We start from the raw sequence: 16,180 nt of genomic DNA on the forward strand, positions 1-16,180 counted from the left end.
CAAAGTATTTGCATATCTATTAGTATCATTAACTCAGGACAGCACTTTCTGTCTCTGATGACATGGACAGTGTCCAGGAAAACTTAGACCATAATATATTTGTTAGTCTTTAAGGTGCCACAAAACCCTTTGTTGATTTTGCTGCAGCAGAAGAAGCCCTGAGGTACATTTCATTTGATTGTGTTCCCGTTTGATTTTATCAGTATCCTGCTGGGATCACGCTTGGAAAGATTTAATTCATGTGTGACTTTGACCCCTTCTCTGGAGGCCATATTGCTGTGAAACTTGCTCTGCTGATGCTTGCATTCCTTGGGGCAGCCTTCCCCAATCCAGTGCCTTCCCACCACTCCTGACCAGCAGCCATCTTGGCTGGGAGTTGAAGCCCACGACCTCAGGAAGGCACCAGGTTTAGGGAACACTGCCTTAAGGCAACCAAGATCCAAGGAGAATGGGCTATTGCATCTTTCTTGTTGTTGTTGTTAGTTGCGAAGTCATGTCCGACCCATCGCGACCCCATGGACAACATTCCTGCAGGCCTTCCTGTCCTCTGCCATCCTCCGGAGTCCACTTAAGCTCACATTGACTGCCTCAGTGACTCCATCTAGCCACCTCAACCTCTGCCGTCCCCTTCTCCTTTTGCCGTCAATTGTTCCCAGCATTAGGTGCATCTTTCATAGTGGTGTTGAAAAAAAGAATGTGGCAGGTACAACTTGGCAGGAAAGGTTGAGGCAAGGTACTTTCGCCGCAGTCATCTTCTTTTCAAGGTACAAGATCCCCCATTCTCTTTTAAGCCTAGTCTTGCTGATGGTCTTTCAGAGGCAACCTGTTGCTCAAACAAGGGTAACCATGACCATGTTCAGTGCATCTTCTCCTTTCAATGTTCCAACGCTGATTTAGAAAGTCTTGTCCTGATCATGGGATTCAGATTGGCTTCACCTTAAAAAACATACACACCCTAACAAGATTAATAAGTTTAATCAAGATACACACTCTCAAGCCTTGAAAATATAATCAGGAAGTTTCAATAGTAAACTGAACTTGCTGCCACTTGCTCCTCCTGCACAAACAGGGAGCAGTTACTTGCATTGTAGAGCACAAGGGACCAAACCGCAGACAGGTTCATTGACTATATGGGCTTTTAGATGAGATTTGAAAGTTTAAGGAGGAAGTGAAAGGCAGAGAGAGACCAGAAGACCTGTGCCCTTCCAGATGTTTTTGGACAACTGTTCCCATAATTTCTGAGCTTTGGCTATGCTGGCTTCAGTTGATGGCAGCTGGAGTCTAGCAACAACTGAAAGGACAACAGTTTCCCTTCACTGCAATAGTTCTGGATAAGAGTTTGTGGAACAGGGGAAAACTACAGAGAATGCCAGATTTATAAACATATATATACAGCCAAACAACAATAAATTTCAGTTTCTTTTATACAAAATATTCCACCAATATTTAAAAGCAAGCAATGCATTACTTTTGCCATTAGTGACCACAACTTGACAGTCTAAACAAAAAAGGCTTTCCCTTGCCTGTTACGTAAAAGCTGGGGAGGGTGGTTCTTTACAGATGGATGCAGATAATGCAGTTAACTTTGCACAGAAACCTGAAACTACATTGGTAAGGAGTTCACCTGCAGGGCAGGAGAGTCATCTGCATATTCATAGAGTAGTTAGTAGACTTTGTGATGCCTTAATGCCATAGCATAAGGAAGAATTGTGGCTGGGTTTGCCATGCAGAAATGGAGCAAGCAGATGCATAATGTTACACCAGGAAAAGCTGATTTTTTGTGCCTTCAGCTGTGTGATTTCTGCATGCCAGGCTACTGTTAAAGGCATGAAGAAAGACCAGTTAAAAGAAGGCAAAAGCAGACAGAACTTGCAAGTAGTGTGCCTCCATCTGCTGCAGTAGAACAAAAGGTTTGTCCCTTGCAAATTGGCTTTTGCCAAAGTTCCCCTGAGTTATGTACCATTAAGAATCATATCCTGTTCAATTCTGACTTATAAATGCCAGTTATAGGATCAGGCCATGTTTATTAAACAAAAGCTAGCTTAAGTAGCATGCCATTGTATAATAAATTATGTAATGTCAGATTTTACAAGGGATTCTCTTATCAGAACTGTTTGGAATGTCTGCTCATGAGCACAAATAGATTGCTTTGTCTCATAGAACACTTTATTATCAGGTTGAGATTCTGGTAGAGACCTGCTCATATTTTAGTTTTGTATGAATGTGTTTTGCAGGAACTTCCCTGCCCAATGACAACTTTGTCAAGGTTCAAAAATCATGGTGACAGTGTTTTGTTTTGTTTTGTTTTGTTTTGTTCTGCAGCGGCTGCAGAGTGAACTACCCCTTACTACTGAGCAGCTGGAAGCCGTCTTTGACAGCCTAGAACAAGACAACAATGGCTATCTCACCCCCGTTGAATTCAGCATGGGGCTTGGTAAGAAAGCCGGAGGGGCCCTTTTCATTGGTGGCTACCTAACTGTGAAATGTCCTTCCCAGAAAGGCTCACCTCTCTGGGCTTTTACTTTGATTTTCGTCTGCTTTAAATTTTAAAAGTCTCATATTATGTCTTATTATGTATATGGTTTTTCTACTTCTGAACTACCCAGAGTGCTTTGGCTATTGGGCCGTATAGACGTGTAATAAATAAGTGAACAGAATATAGAATAAAGAAGTTTGTCTAGAGATCAGTGAATATTTATGACAAATGATGACTATAGCTTAACATATATGGAGACAAACATAAATATTCCTGTCTTCAGACTAGTTGCCATCTGCCTTAGAAAGTGAAATGTGGAAAATTCAGAAATGCACCAATCTCTGTGGCAACGAGATAAGAGTCCCGGAAGCAGATTGCAACCAGTAACATACTCATCCATGGCAAACACTTGAGGCATTTCCTTGCCGTGCACTTTCTGTGATGTCTTTGCCCCAAGTGTCCGTGGAGTTACCGCCGCAAGCACAGTCTCTGAGTGGAGAGTTCCTGCACGCCACACCAAATTCTCCACTCTCAGAGCCTGGCTGTCGCACACACATGCCTTGTCTCAGAGGGCTGTCGCTCTGCTGAGAAGCTTCTCCCAGAGCCTCGGGTGGCGTGCTGAAGCACTCAGCTGCACAGCTCCCATGCAGACACTGCAGAGCCAGCCACCGCCCAGAGATCCACCTGTAGCGAACGCCAGGCCCTTGCCAAGTGTGTGCCGTGTTGAGGGAGGAGCAGGGCCTCCGCTGGCATTTCTGTGGCCTCGTGCTGATTAGAGGAAGCCAAGTTCTTTCCTTAAGAAAACAGCCTAAGTCAACACTTCCGCGAATCTGACGTGAGGAGTGTTGATCAAAGCTATCAGAAGTGGAGATCTGGGCAAGGAGATAATGGGAGGCTCTTATTTCAATAGGAACATAGTGGCAATATGTTTTGTACAAACTGTGGATGTCTTTGTGTTCAAAGGCTAGGCAGACAATCCAGGGATCTGACCCAGGCCAGTGCAACCGGGAGCTAGGAATGATGATCTATAGCTCTGCTTGTAACTTGCCTAACCCTGAGCTGTTAACTCTTAAGATGACACTTCCACAAGGGATTGAACTGACGATGTGATTTTTAGAAACTGGAAAAATAAAGTATTTCTTCCATTTATCCTTCAGATCATAAGTGAGGAAGCTGGCTAGGCAAGTTACCCTGACTAAGATATTGGGGAACAGTTCTTTGTTTCGTCCTCTGACTCAAAGAAGACATGCGCTCAGACTCTCCCTAGCATATCTCATAGACTTCAAGGCTAAGTGACTTGTCTAAGAACCTGGACTCTGTCCTAGATCCAGTTCTAAATGTCATAGCTTAGTCCTGGAGCATTTGACATCATAAAAGTGTCGGGATAGTGGAGAATGCCTTTGAGGCTGTGGAAAACACTCTTCTTTCACTCTGGAATAGCCACAACTTGGTGCTTGAATGGCAAGGGGTCTGATCCTTTTACTTTTTAGGCTATTGTTTTTAGAAGACAGTGGAGGCATGATTTGGCTAAAATTAAGAGGAGATGAGATGTTGAGTTTTTTAGGCACAGATAATTTCACTAAGAGCCTGCTATCTATCTGCCCCTCCCCACACACAAACAAAGCCTACCTGTTTTGCTTCCGTGTTAGTAGGCACATCTGGCTGCCCAGCAAACTTGAGCTTTAGTGACTTTCTTTTTAAAAAAAGGGCCAAAGTCACAGAATATCTCTGAAGCACAGTGAGACATTTCCGTCCTTTCGACCTCTTTCCCTGTAAAATAAGCTGATCCCACATTTTTTCCTGCAGGAAAGTTCATAGGAATTGAGCAGTACCAGAACTCTGGAAGTACTGGTCATGAGGAAACATTTGAGTCTGGCTGGTCAGATGACCTGGACCAGGCAGATGAGGAAGAGAAGCGGTTTTCATTAATGCTGGAGCAGCTTGAAGCATCACAGGTGTTTGAAGAGTAAGTTGGCCCTCTCCAACCTGTGGTTCTTTATTCCTAGGATATGACTGATCACTGCTACTGTCTTTAGGGACCTTTTTTCAAATGCATTGCTCTGACCTTCTCTTTGCAACCTCTTTGTTCAAATTTGTGAGCTTTATTTTCTGGATCAGTCTTGTTAGCTGGACAGTTGTTGGGTGCTCTTTGTACCCTGCTTCAGCTGCCTCAACCTGATATCCCCAGATGTATAGGCCAGGGGATGCTAGGAGTTGTAATACAACACATCTGGAGGGCCCCGGGTTGGGGAAGGCTAAAAAGATTAGTCACAACCTTCTCCATTACCAAACTGATTCTTGGTTTAGGTTGGCCAACAGGCACTAAGACAATGACTTAGGAAAGGGGTTGCGTAGTAACCCCAAAAGGCTGAAAATGCCTGGGTGGGGGAGGCCTGTGCAGAAGAATCCCACGTTTTAGGATGTAAACTGCCTGCTCTGGCCCCTGGGACTAGCCAGTCTTGCTGCCTGGGTATCCCCATCAACCTATCACCCCGCCTCATTCATGGATCTTTACAGAGGATCCCAGTTCCATCAGAGCCTCCTGTGATTTCCTCCATTTCTTTCACCTTTTTGCCCACCGTGGAAAATCCATAAAGGAAGCAAACCAACAAATAGCTGCACAGTGCCTTCCGATGGCTGATGCTAGGACCCCCTCCTCCTTTAAACACTCTCTGGGAATTTTTACAAATTAACTGTTATAAAGCACCTTCCAATATAAAGCAGCCTTCACCCAACCTGTGAAGCCCTCCAGGTCTGTTGCCCCCCTTCAGCTCTCCTCAGCCCCAGGCTCCAGGGCCACTGGTCAGGATTTCTGGGCATTGTCATTCAGCACAGCTAGAGGGCAGCATCTGGGGAATGCCTGCTTTGGAACCTGGTCAGCAGGAACACAGAAGTATACTGCTTATCATTATTCCAGGCAAAGGGAGGTTCAGGAGCTCTGGGCTGGACTCCGGAAAGAACGTCCAGAACTCCTGGCCAGTTTTGAAGAGTTCCTCTTCCGCATTTCCTCCTACATCAGAGATGTGCACCATGAGAAAGAATCCATGCAGATGGCATTAAAACGGTAAGCTATTATCAGACGCTGTGGGATTCAGCCCACTGCATTGACTCAAGCAGTTTTATTTATTGCTATTGATTTAAAATGTTTCTTGGCCAGCTTTTGCGGCTTTCCCAAGGCAGCATACAGCAACAAAACGCTGAAAACTGATGCAATATGAAGAACAATAGAAATGGTAAGAACACAGTTGTTGTTGTTAGTCGCGAAGTCGTGTCCGACCCATCGCGACCCCATGGACAACATTCCTCCAGGCTCTCCTGTCCTCCACCATCTCCCGGAGTCCACTTAAGCTCACACCAAATGCTTCAGTGACTCCATCTAGCCACCTCATTCTCTGCCATCCCCTTCTTCTTTTGCCATCTATTGTTCCCAGCATTAAGCTCTTCTCCAGGGAGTCCTTCCTTCTCATTAGGTGGCCAAAGTATTTGAGTTTCATCTTCAGGATCTGGCCTTCTAAAGAGCAGTCAGGGTTGATCTCCTCTAGGAGTGACCGGTTTGATCGCCTTGCGGTCCAAGGGACTCGCAGGAGTCTCCTCCAGCACCACAATTCAAAGGCCTTAGTCCTTTTGTGCTCAGCCTTCCTTATGATCCAGCTTTCACAGCCATACATTGCAGCTGGGAAAACCATAGCCTTGACTATACGCACTTTTGTTGGCAGGGTGATGTCTCTGCTTTTTAGTATGCTGTCTAGATTTGCCATAGCTTTCCTCCCCAGGAGCAAGCATCTTTTAATTTCTTGGCTGCAGTCCCCGTCTGCGGTGATCTTGAAGCCCAGGAAAATAAAATCTGTCACTACCTCCATTTCGTCCCCATCTATTTGCCAGGAAGTGAGAGGACCGGATGCCATTATCTTAGTTTTCTTAATGTTGAGTTTCAAGCCGATTTTTGCGCTCTCCTCCTTCACCCGCATCAAGAGGCTCTTTAGTTCCTCTTCACTCTCTGCCATGAGAGTGGTATCATCTGCATATCTGAGGTTGTTGATATTTCTCCCAGCAAACTTAATTCCAACTGGTGATTCATCTAGCCCCGCCTTTCTCAAGATGTGCTCTGCATATAAGTTAAATAGGCAGGGTGACAGTATACAGCCTTGCCAAACTCCTTTCTCAATTTTGAACCAATCAGTGGTTCCATGTCCAGTTCTCACTGTTGCTTCTTGACCATCATACAGGTTTCTCAAGAGACAAATAGGATGGTCTGGTACTCCCATCTCTTTAAGAACTTGTCACAGTTTGTTGTGATCCACACAATCAAAGGCTTTAGCTTAGTTAATGAAGCAGAAGTAGATGTTTTTCTGGAACTCCCTAGCTTTCTCCATGATCCAGCATATGTTGGCAATTTGATCTCTAGTTCCTCTCCCTCTTCGAAATCCTGCCTGTACTTCTGGTAGTTCTCAATCTACATATTGCTGGAGCCTAGCTTGTAGGATTTTGAGCATAACTTTGCTAGCATGTGAAATGAGTGCAATGGTGCGGTAGTCTGAACATTCTTTGGCATTGCCCTTCTTTGGGATCGGAATGTAAACTGACCTTTTTCAATCCTGTGGCCGCTGTTGAGTTTTCCAAATTTGCTAGCATATTGAATGTAGCACTTTTACTGCATCGACTTTTAGGGGTTTGAATAGCTCAGCTGGAATACTGTTGCCTCCACTAGCTTTGTTGTTGCTCAGACTTCCTAAGGCCCATTTGACTTCACATTCCAGGATGTCTGGCTCGAGGTCAGTGACCACCCCATTGTGGTTATCAGGGACGTTAAGCTCTTTCTTGTATAGTTCTTCTGTGTAATCTTGCCACCTCTTCTTAATCTCTTCTGCCTCTGTTAGGTTCCTGCCATTTTGGTCCTTTATCATGCCCATCTTTGCATGAAATGTTCCTTTCATATCTCCAATTTTCTTGAAGAGATCTCTGGTCCTCCCTATTCTATTGTTTTCTTCTATTTCTTTGCACTGTTCATTTAAGAAGGCATTCTTATCTCTTCTAGCTGTTCTCTGGAATTCTGCGTTCAATTGTTTGTATCTTTTTCTTTCTCCCTTGCCTTTCGCTTCCCTTCTTTCCTCAGCTATTTGTAAAGCTTCCTCAGCCATTTTGCTTTCTTGCATTTCTTTTTCTTTGGGATGGTTTTAGTTGCTGCCTCTTGTACAATGTTGCGAACCTCCGTCCATAGTTCTTCAGGCACTCTGTCTATCAGATCTAATTCCTTAAGTCTATTTCTCACCTCTACTGTATATTCATCAGGGATATGATTTAGGTCATACCTGAGTGGCCTAGTGCTTTTCCCTACTTTATTCAACTTAAGCCTAAATTTTGTAACAAGAAGCTCATGATCTGAGCCACAGTCAGCTCTTGATCTAGTTTTTACTGACTGTATAGAGCTTCTCCATCTTTGGCTGCAGAGCACATAGTCAATCTGATTTCTGTGTTGACTGTCTGGTGATGTCCATGTGTAGAGTCGTCTCTTGGGTTGTTGGAAAAGAGTGTTTGCTATGACCGTTGTATTCTCTTGACAAAATTCTACCAGCCTGTGCCCTGCTTCATTTTGTACTCCAAGGCCAAACTTGCCTGTTATTCCAGTTATCTTTTGGCTTCCTACTTTAGCATTCCAATCCCCCATGATGTTAAGGACATCATTTTTTGGAGTTAATTCTAGAAGGTGTTGTAGGCCTTCATAGAACTGGTCAGCTTCAGCGTCTTCAGCACCAGTGGTTGGGGCATAGACTTGGACTATTGTGATGATGAATGGTTTGCCTTGGATTCAAACTGAGATCATTCTGTCATTTTGGAGATTGTATCCCAGTGCTGCTTTTCCTACTCTTTTATTGACTATAAAGGCTACTCCATTTCTTCTGAGGGATTCTTGCCCGCAGTAATATACCTGATGGTCATCTGAATTAAATTCACCCATTCCTGTCCATTTTAGTTGACTGATTCCTAAGATGTCGATGCTCAGTCTTGTCATCTCTTGTTTGACCACATTCAGCTTGCCTTGATTCATGGATCTTACATTCCAGGTTCCTATGGAGTATAGATCTTTGCAGCATCAGACTCTCCTTTTACCATCAGATACATCAGCAACTGAGTGTCCTTTCGGCTTTGACCCAGTCGCTTCATTCTTTCTGGTGCTACTAGTACTAGCCCTCCGCTCTTCCCCAGTAGCATATTGGACACCTTCCGACCTGAGGGGCTCATCTTCCGGCATCATATCTTTTTGCCTTTTGGTACTGTCCATGGGGTTTTCATGGCAAGGATACTGGAGTGGGTTGCCATTTCTTTCTCCAGTGGATGACGTTTTGTCAGAGCTCTCTGCTATGACCTGTCTGTCTTGGGTGACCCTGCACAGCATCGCTCATAGCTTCACTGAGCTACGCAAGCCCCTTCGCCACGACAAGGCAGTGATCCATGAAGGAGAAGAACACAGTAAAAGCAGCGATAAAAGCCAGCAGCCAAACCAGCAATGCAAACAGCAGCAGCGATCATACTAGAACGTTCAAGGCCTTTATTAAAAGCCTGGAGTGACGGAACATGGCAGACTCTTGACAGCAACTCACTCCAGAGGGACGGGGGCCCAGCAGGGAAAGCCCTCCCAAGTGTGGCTACCCTGCTCTCTGCTGGGAAATGTGGAGAGCTTCTCTTCCTGTCCTTAATAAGTGGGCCAGCTAACACTGGTCCCCAACTTTATTTATTTGATTTTTATCCTGCCTCTTTCCTTTTTAAAGAACTCAAAGTGGCTTGCATCATTCTCCTCCTCCTGCTCCAAGTCTTATCCCCACAGCAACCCAGAGGTAGTTTGGGCTGAGAGTTGGTGACTGGCCCAAAGTCACCCAGTTGGCTGAGCAGGGACTAGAACCCAGATTGCCCAAGTCCCAGTCCCACACTCTTAACTGTCACACCCACTGGCTCTCATTTAAAGAGGTCAAACCAGCAGCTTAAAATGGGCTCAGAAGCACACCCATAAGCCCGAGCTGGCACCATATAAGCATAATGGGGTGTTGATACGGTGTTGGCAGCTCCTGGGTGCCCATAGGAATGAATGGAACTTGGGATCAAGGAGGAAGGCGCTCCTCTTGGCATTCCCAAGAGGGCGGGTGGATTCAACAGACGTTTTGCTGTCTGATGCATGCTTTCCCAAACTGGTTCTCCTTCTCCATCCTTCCCATTATTCCAGATGTGCTGAACCACAACTCCCATCATGCCCAGCCAGCAGTTGGTCCTGCTGGCTGGGAATGGGAGGAGTTGCAGTCCAACACATGGGGAGGGTTCCGGGATGGTCCACTGCTTTCGGCAGATGGCATGTTTTATGCTACGCACTGGTAATAACAGAAGATTGTCACAGCAGGGAAATGGGTGGATGAAATTGAGAGGCCTTAGTGCTGAAACGAAAACTTCATTTTTCATACAAGTAAAATGAGAAGGACAAAACGAATTGATTTGGGAAATGGCCTTCCTTTTATTCATTTTTGGAATAAAGACCTTAAAACCAAGCCAAAGGGGAATCGCCTCAGTTTCTAATACGATATAGTACACGGAACTCATTTGTTTCTAGAGATTCTGTGTATTACTCTGTGTTTCTTTTTCTCTTGAAAACAGTGAGGATTCTCCTACACACGTGTGTTATGCTTTTCTTCCTGCAGTCCATAGGCACATTTGTAGCAATATTCCCCTAAGGTACCGAAGAAGGATGTGACTCAGCCTGATGCCTTCCGGAGATCTTGTACTATAACTTCCAATGTGTTCCTGACCATTTGCCACGATGACTGGGATGATGGAAGCTGAGGTCCAAACATCCAGAGGACACCGTTAGGGAATGCTGGTGCAGGCTGTAAACTGTGCTGGTTTCAAAATTTCCCTTTTCATTTTAAAGAATGTTTGCTTTCCCTAGCAACACTTCAAGCATCCCTGGCACCCCCTGGTGTCAGAGAATGTCCATATCCTCTAGCATATCTCATGCTAGTAGCTAGAAGGTATTAATTTTTGTTCATGGAACAATTTTTTTCTCCTTTCCCTTTATTCTGTGCTTTTAGGAGGGAGACAGACCATGACAGAGAAATCAGGTGCCTTTATGAAGAAATGGAGCAACAAATTAAAGCAGAAAGGGAACGGCTTCTTTGCCAGGTAAACTCCTCCTCCATCCTCTAGATCCCTCCTGGGCTGGACATACAGTTCACTTGCTAAATCCATGAGCCACAACTTTGATGAAGCTCGCAATCTTGTTTGCAAAGTGCCAGGGACGTATTCTTATGCGGCGTACTGGAGCGGGGGAAAGCAAAGCCCACTCTTCTGCCTTTTGCAGGAGTCCATGAAGCAAGACAAGAGCAACCTGCTTCAGAAAGAGCTGCAAAGCAAAGAGCAAGAATTTGAGGCACTGCTGTATCGCCAGAGAAAGGTAATACGACAGCTGATCCTCTAGGCACTGTGAGGCCCCTGCTAATAGAAAAGTCCCTCTTCCCCACCCAGGGGAAGGACAGCTTGTCCTTGCCAAAGGTCTGAGCTGATCTCTTTCAGAGCACTTTGGGAATCAGGCAGAGGACTGCTTGCAGCTCTAGGGCCACAAGGGGCCCACTCTCTGTTACAGAAACATTGCCCTGCAATATAGTATAGGAGCTCATTCTTTTCTGGAAAGTTGCCTTTCTCTCGGCACAAAGCTGTCCTTTCTTTGCACAACTTCATTTTTGGCTTGCCTGGGTCTCTCTCCTGAGTCTCATCCATACAGCTTTGATGCAACCTTCTGCTTGAAAGGTTTCCATTGTAGGTCTCAGTGACACTGTGCCAAGTTTCTTCCAGGATTTAACCTTTACCTGTGAGACCCAGGAGAGCTCTTTTTGAGTCGATCCTGCTGTGCCGCATGGAAACTGCCTGGTTTCCTTCCTCTAATCGCCAGGCCTGCAAACTTGGTATGAATCCAGCATCATTCCTGTTTTATCTCCAGCCAGGTGGACCCCTTTCCATCGACGCAAGGAAGAACCATCTGCTCTGTTTACACATGTAATTTTTGTACGATGACATCCTCTTACAGGAATGCAGGCAAGAGATAAAGCCTTGCAGTGTGTGTAATCTGTGCTGTTTGGATTGTTTTCGTCTCAGCATTTGCTCTGGGTTGTTTTAAAAACTAAAGGGCAGTTAAGCCAGAGGACAGAAAGAAGCACAGAGAAGCAAGGACAGCTTCTATCCTTCCTCCTGGTCTGTTGGGTGTCTGCCAATGGAACAGGATTTTCCGAGAACTCTCTCATCCTGCATAGATTTGTGCTGCTTGTGCCACATGAAGAGATAAGGCTTCAGTCCACAGAACACGACTTGAGATGATAACTATAAGTGCAGTTAGAGAGGTGGGAGTGTTGTTTTGCTTCTGCTATTTAATCTTCCAAATTGCTTTTCTTTCATTGGCATGATTTCTCCATCTTGGAACAATCCCCTAAGCTAGTTGACTAGAGGTCTGAGGGAGAGAGGGTTGTCCAGGACTCTATTATGGACCTGTTCGCATGTAACAGCAGCTATTTGCAGGTTCATTAACTCAGGATTTGCTGCAGTGCGTACTGGGCACGTCCCATGGCGAGTCTGCAAATTCATTTTCTGACTGACTGCTAAGAGGTTGCCACACAACAGCCAAGCCCATATATTATAGGTTATACAACCCACAGTTACCCTACAATTAATAGGTAATTGTGCATTGATTGAGGATAAGATGTAATGCAGCAACCTCCAATCAGTCCAGCACATGCCATGACAACCCCTGGGTTAATAAATCCACAATCTGCTGCCATTAAGTCTGAATTGGGGCAGTTATCTCAGTTCTTTGGGCTACCAATTTCCTACCAGGTGTGATGATATTCCAGATGAGTTTCTTTGGTAGCTACAGAACTCTGATAGCCACAAGAGCCATTAAGGCCTTACCTGTTAAACCAGAACTTTCAGGGGTTTAACTGGTGTCTAGGCATCTGTTGAATGCAGCAGTGTTGAACCTCTTTCATTTTAAGAGCCAAATGCAATTTTGGAGATGCCCATGGAGGCCACTTTCCAATGGTCAGGGGGACTGAAGGAAAAAAGAGTGGGGCTGCCCTCAGTATATTATAGCTTAAAATTCTTATTACCAGTAGCTAAGCTGTAGAGGAGTCATGTCGGCCTCTTCGAATGGAGCGGGAGAATGTGCAGAATCAGGAAACCATCGAATGGTTGAGAATCTCAGGAAAGGGGCATGGCCATCTGGGGAAGCTGAAGGATTAGACCTGGCCCAAAGGCTTGCGGTTCCTCACCCCTGCTCTGAAGGCTGCTAATGCTTATGCTATCCTGTGTCAGGAAAACGTGTGCAAACATGGTTGTCTAGGTTTCGAGTTGGTGTCATTGCTGCTTGCTTTCTTCCTTTTCTTTCCTACACTGAACTTGGCATTTTGCACTGGGTCATGTTCACAAGTCACATCTAGATTGTGGTTCATAGCAGAGCCCATGAATAACTTCTAATTCTATGACTTCCTGGCTATTTAGACTAGCACTTGGTAGCCTTTGCATGTTATTAGTGTATTTAAATGTATTGAACTAAAACCAGGGATATGGACACACTTGCCATTTCATTGCTTCGTGCACCAATTTTTATTTAAATATGTTCCACTTTAAATGTTTTCATCCTGTGGAACAGTGGCTTTTCATGCCTTTGTTCTTTCAATTGTATTTCCTAGCTGGAACATCAATTACAGTCACAGAACTCAGCGCAGCTGGAGATGCGGGTCCAGAATGAGCGGCTGCAGCTTCTCAATGAAAATCTGCTGGACCAGGTGGAGAGAAGCAAATGGGAGCTGGAGGTTGCCCGAAGCCACCTGCAGCAATTGCAGAAGAAAGCTGAGCTAGAGCAGGAGCAGAAGGAAAGGTGTGTTAGATGGGGTCTCAGAGCCACTCACTCTTGGAGTGTTGACCTGGCTTGCTGCTGTGAGTCTGTGTGCATGTGCCTGTGCCTGTGCCTGTGTGAGGGCTGGCCCAGGGCATTTTGCTGCCTGGGGCAAAGAGCAAATGTGGGGCCTTCTCCCATTCGATGCATAGCAGGCAGCCAGACTGGCCGTTGACTCTTTCGGCAGTCCTGAGGTTGAGAGCCAGTGTGGTATGAGAGCCAGTGTGGTGTAGTGGTTAAGAGCGTGGGACTGAGACTCAGGCGATCTGGGTTCTAGTCCCTGCTCAGCCATGGAGCCAACTGGGTGGCTTTGGGCCAGTCACAGACTCTCAGCCCAACCTACCTCACAGGGTGGTTGTTGTGGGGATAAGACAGAGGAGGAGAATGATGTAAGCGGCCTTGAGCCCTTTGTAGGAAAAAGGCAGGATATAAATCGGGGGGAGAAACACCAGTGTCTTCCACTGCACCAGCAGTAAGCAGGTGAGCTTAGAGAGGCGGAGATCAGACCAGGGGCAGACAGATCTTTCCTCCAGTGCCTTGTTGCTGCTCGCAAGCACCTACCACTTGAAGCCACAGCCTCAATTTGTCTCATGGTATGGTCAGCCCTGGGAAACATGCAGCAGTGTAGAAATCAGTAGCGATGACCTGCGGCTGCTGCAAATGGACAGGATCTGTAAGCACACAAGGTTGGGCCTCAGGACCAATCCCACAGCCTGCCAGAGAGAGTGCCTAGAGGATGGCGGCAGCCAGCAGGGCAGCACCAAGGCCAGTGTGGCCACTGCAGGTTCCATTCTTGGATTTTGAAGCATCTGTTACAATCAAAAGCAAGTAGCCAAGCACATGTATGGCTGTGAATGCTAATTTATCAGTAGTTTTTAAAATACACTGTCCTAGTGGCAAAATGGTATTTTCTTGCTTGTTTCTAAATTTGTGAGGCTCCTTCCAGCCCAAGCAGAGCCCTAAAGACAACTTACCAGTATATCTTGCAGCAATTTAAAAATGTTAAGTTCTGTAGCTGAGCCGCAGAAGCAAATCCCATTTTATTCCTTTTATTATACTGGTGCTGTCATTTCAGTGAACGTGAAATGCAGCAATGCATACGTATGTTCAGGGTCGCTTTTTTAAAATAAGGATTTGTAGGCAGCTTGGCTTTTTTGGTTTGGCTTTGCTCTAACCTATTAGGAATCTAGAAATAGCTGGAAAACATAGAATGACAGCAGTAGGGGTGGCAGGGAGAGAAGAGAAATGCTAATACTCATTGTGTGCTCCACACAACACCTGGCCATCGAGCCCATAAGCCCATAAGAGCCCATAAGAACACTATATCCATGCATATGTAGCTGCATCAGTGTAAGCACACACTTCTTTCTGAGTAGAGAAGCATTGAGTTAAAGCATTGAAAATGCTCCTCATTTCCCTGCCACAAACGTTGCCTTCTCAAGGCCCCATAGGGTTCCTTTTCTTTGAATAAATGGGTGATAAAAGCCTTTTTCCCGCAGCATTTTCCAGAATACTGTGCAGGAATTGGCTTGATGATGATGATGATGATGATGATGCATGTGTACCACCAACATGGCATGTATACCTCTCCATGTTCCTTCTTGTGAGGAACAACAGCCCTGTGAGATAGTTTAGGCTGCAAGTCCATGACTGGGACAAGGTCGCCCAGTGAGCCTCGTGGCTGAGTGGGGACGAGAACCCGGATCTCCAGGACCCTGGTCCCGCACTCTCGCCACCGTGCTGCACTGGCTCAGAAGCAGTGTCTGCAGGTCTTTTACATCTAAAACCTGCTGCTGTCAAACCCATGGGTCCTTACAGTCCTGGAACAGACCAGTGCCACCAGTCACCACAGTGATCAGGCACAGGCATGTTTAGAAACATGTCCTCCCTTGAAGGTTGCTGCTACAATCAGGCCAACCTTTCGCTTTGTTGGATAGTAAATGGCCTCTTTTCTCGTGCTGAACTGGCAAAATATTGCCTTCAAGTTATAAACCGGGACAAGAGTTTAGGTTTAATTCTTTCCCCCAGTGCTTTATTTTTCTATGGATTTTTTTCCATTTTGTGAATTCATTAGTGACAATGAAAGGTTGGCACTTGCGAATACAATATTAGGCAAGATTGGCAGCTTCAGAGTTGAAATCAGTGTGATTATCCCTAGCAAGTATAAAAGAGAATGCATATATGTCTCAGTCTAAACTAAAGCTAAGTAATGATAACAAAAGTGAAAATGCTGCAGCGACCTCAGCGAAAGGGAGCTGAATGGATGAGTAGCTGTCAGCATCTCATGCACAGTCCTTTGGGTTGCTAAAATGTATTAGGGTGGAATTCTGTCACCCCCACCCTCCATGCATGTAAGTGTCCAGACTTGGAGGCTTATGTGCATCTTGGGCTCTGAACCACGCAATCCCCATTGCCTCACCTTGCTACCTGATTTTTATCTTGACAGCTGCTTTCAGACGGAGGAGCAGTAGGAGGAAAAGAAGCTGGCATGCTGAGAACTGGTTTAAGTCCTTGGTCCCAGCCTCTGTCCTTGCCTGCCCTGCTACTTGCCCCTTTTTGTTCCCTCTGAGGCTCATTTGGGGCCTTAAGGAAGGCAGCTGGCACTGTTCTTTCTGCACCAGCGACAGGGGCAAGTCGGCTTCCCGAGTCCCATCTCCGAGATCACAGGATCTTGGAAGTGGGACTTGAGTAATCCTGTGTCCTCCCAACAACACTGGAAAGATCATGCCTTTAGTGCACTTTCAGTATCTTTTTCGTTTTCCTCCTTAAATTTAAATAAT

At 45.6% G+C, this 16,180-nt stretch overlaps 1 protein-coding gene across 1 annotated transcript in view; it reads left to right on the forward strand.

Annotated features, from left to right (window-relative positions):
- Window positions 1–16,180, forward strand: part of CRACR2B (calcium release activated channel regulator 2B) — a 56,367-nt gene that overhangs the window by 18,355 nt on the left and 21,832 nt on the right. The window contains exons 4-9 of the mRNA XM_044425949.1: window positions 2,323–2,434; window positions 4,283–4,442; window positions 5,394–5,540; window positions 10,549–10,639; window positions 10,818–10,910; window positions 13,195–13,382. Of these exons, the coding sequence (XP_044281884.1) occupies window positions 2,323–2,434; window positions 4,283–4,442; window positions 5,394–5,540; window positions 10,549–10,639; window positions 10,818–10,910; window positions 13,195–13,382 (791 nt within the window). The remainder of the gene's footprint in view (window positions 1–2,322; window positions 2,435–4,282; window positions 4,443–5,393; window positions 5,541–10,548; window positions 10,640–10,817; window positions 10,911–13,194; window positions 13,383–16,180) is intronic.

This window comes from Varanus komodoensis, unplaced genomic scaffold, assembly GCF_004798865.1.
Source record: "Varanus komodoensis strain SLA01 unplaced genomic scaffold, ASM479886v1 scaffold16, whole genome shotgun sequence".
Taxonomy (NCBI): Eukaryota; Metazoa; Chordata; class Lepidosauria; order Squamata; family Varanidae; genus Varanus; species Varanus komodoensis.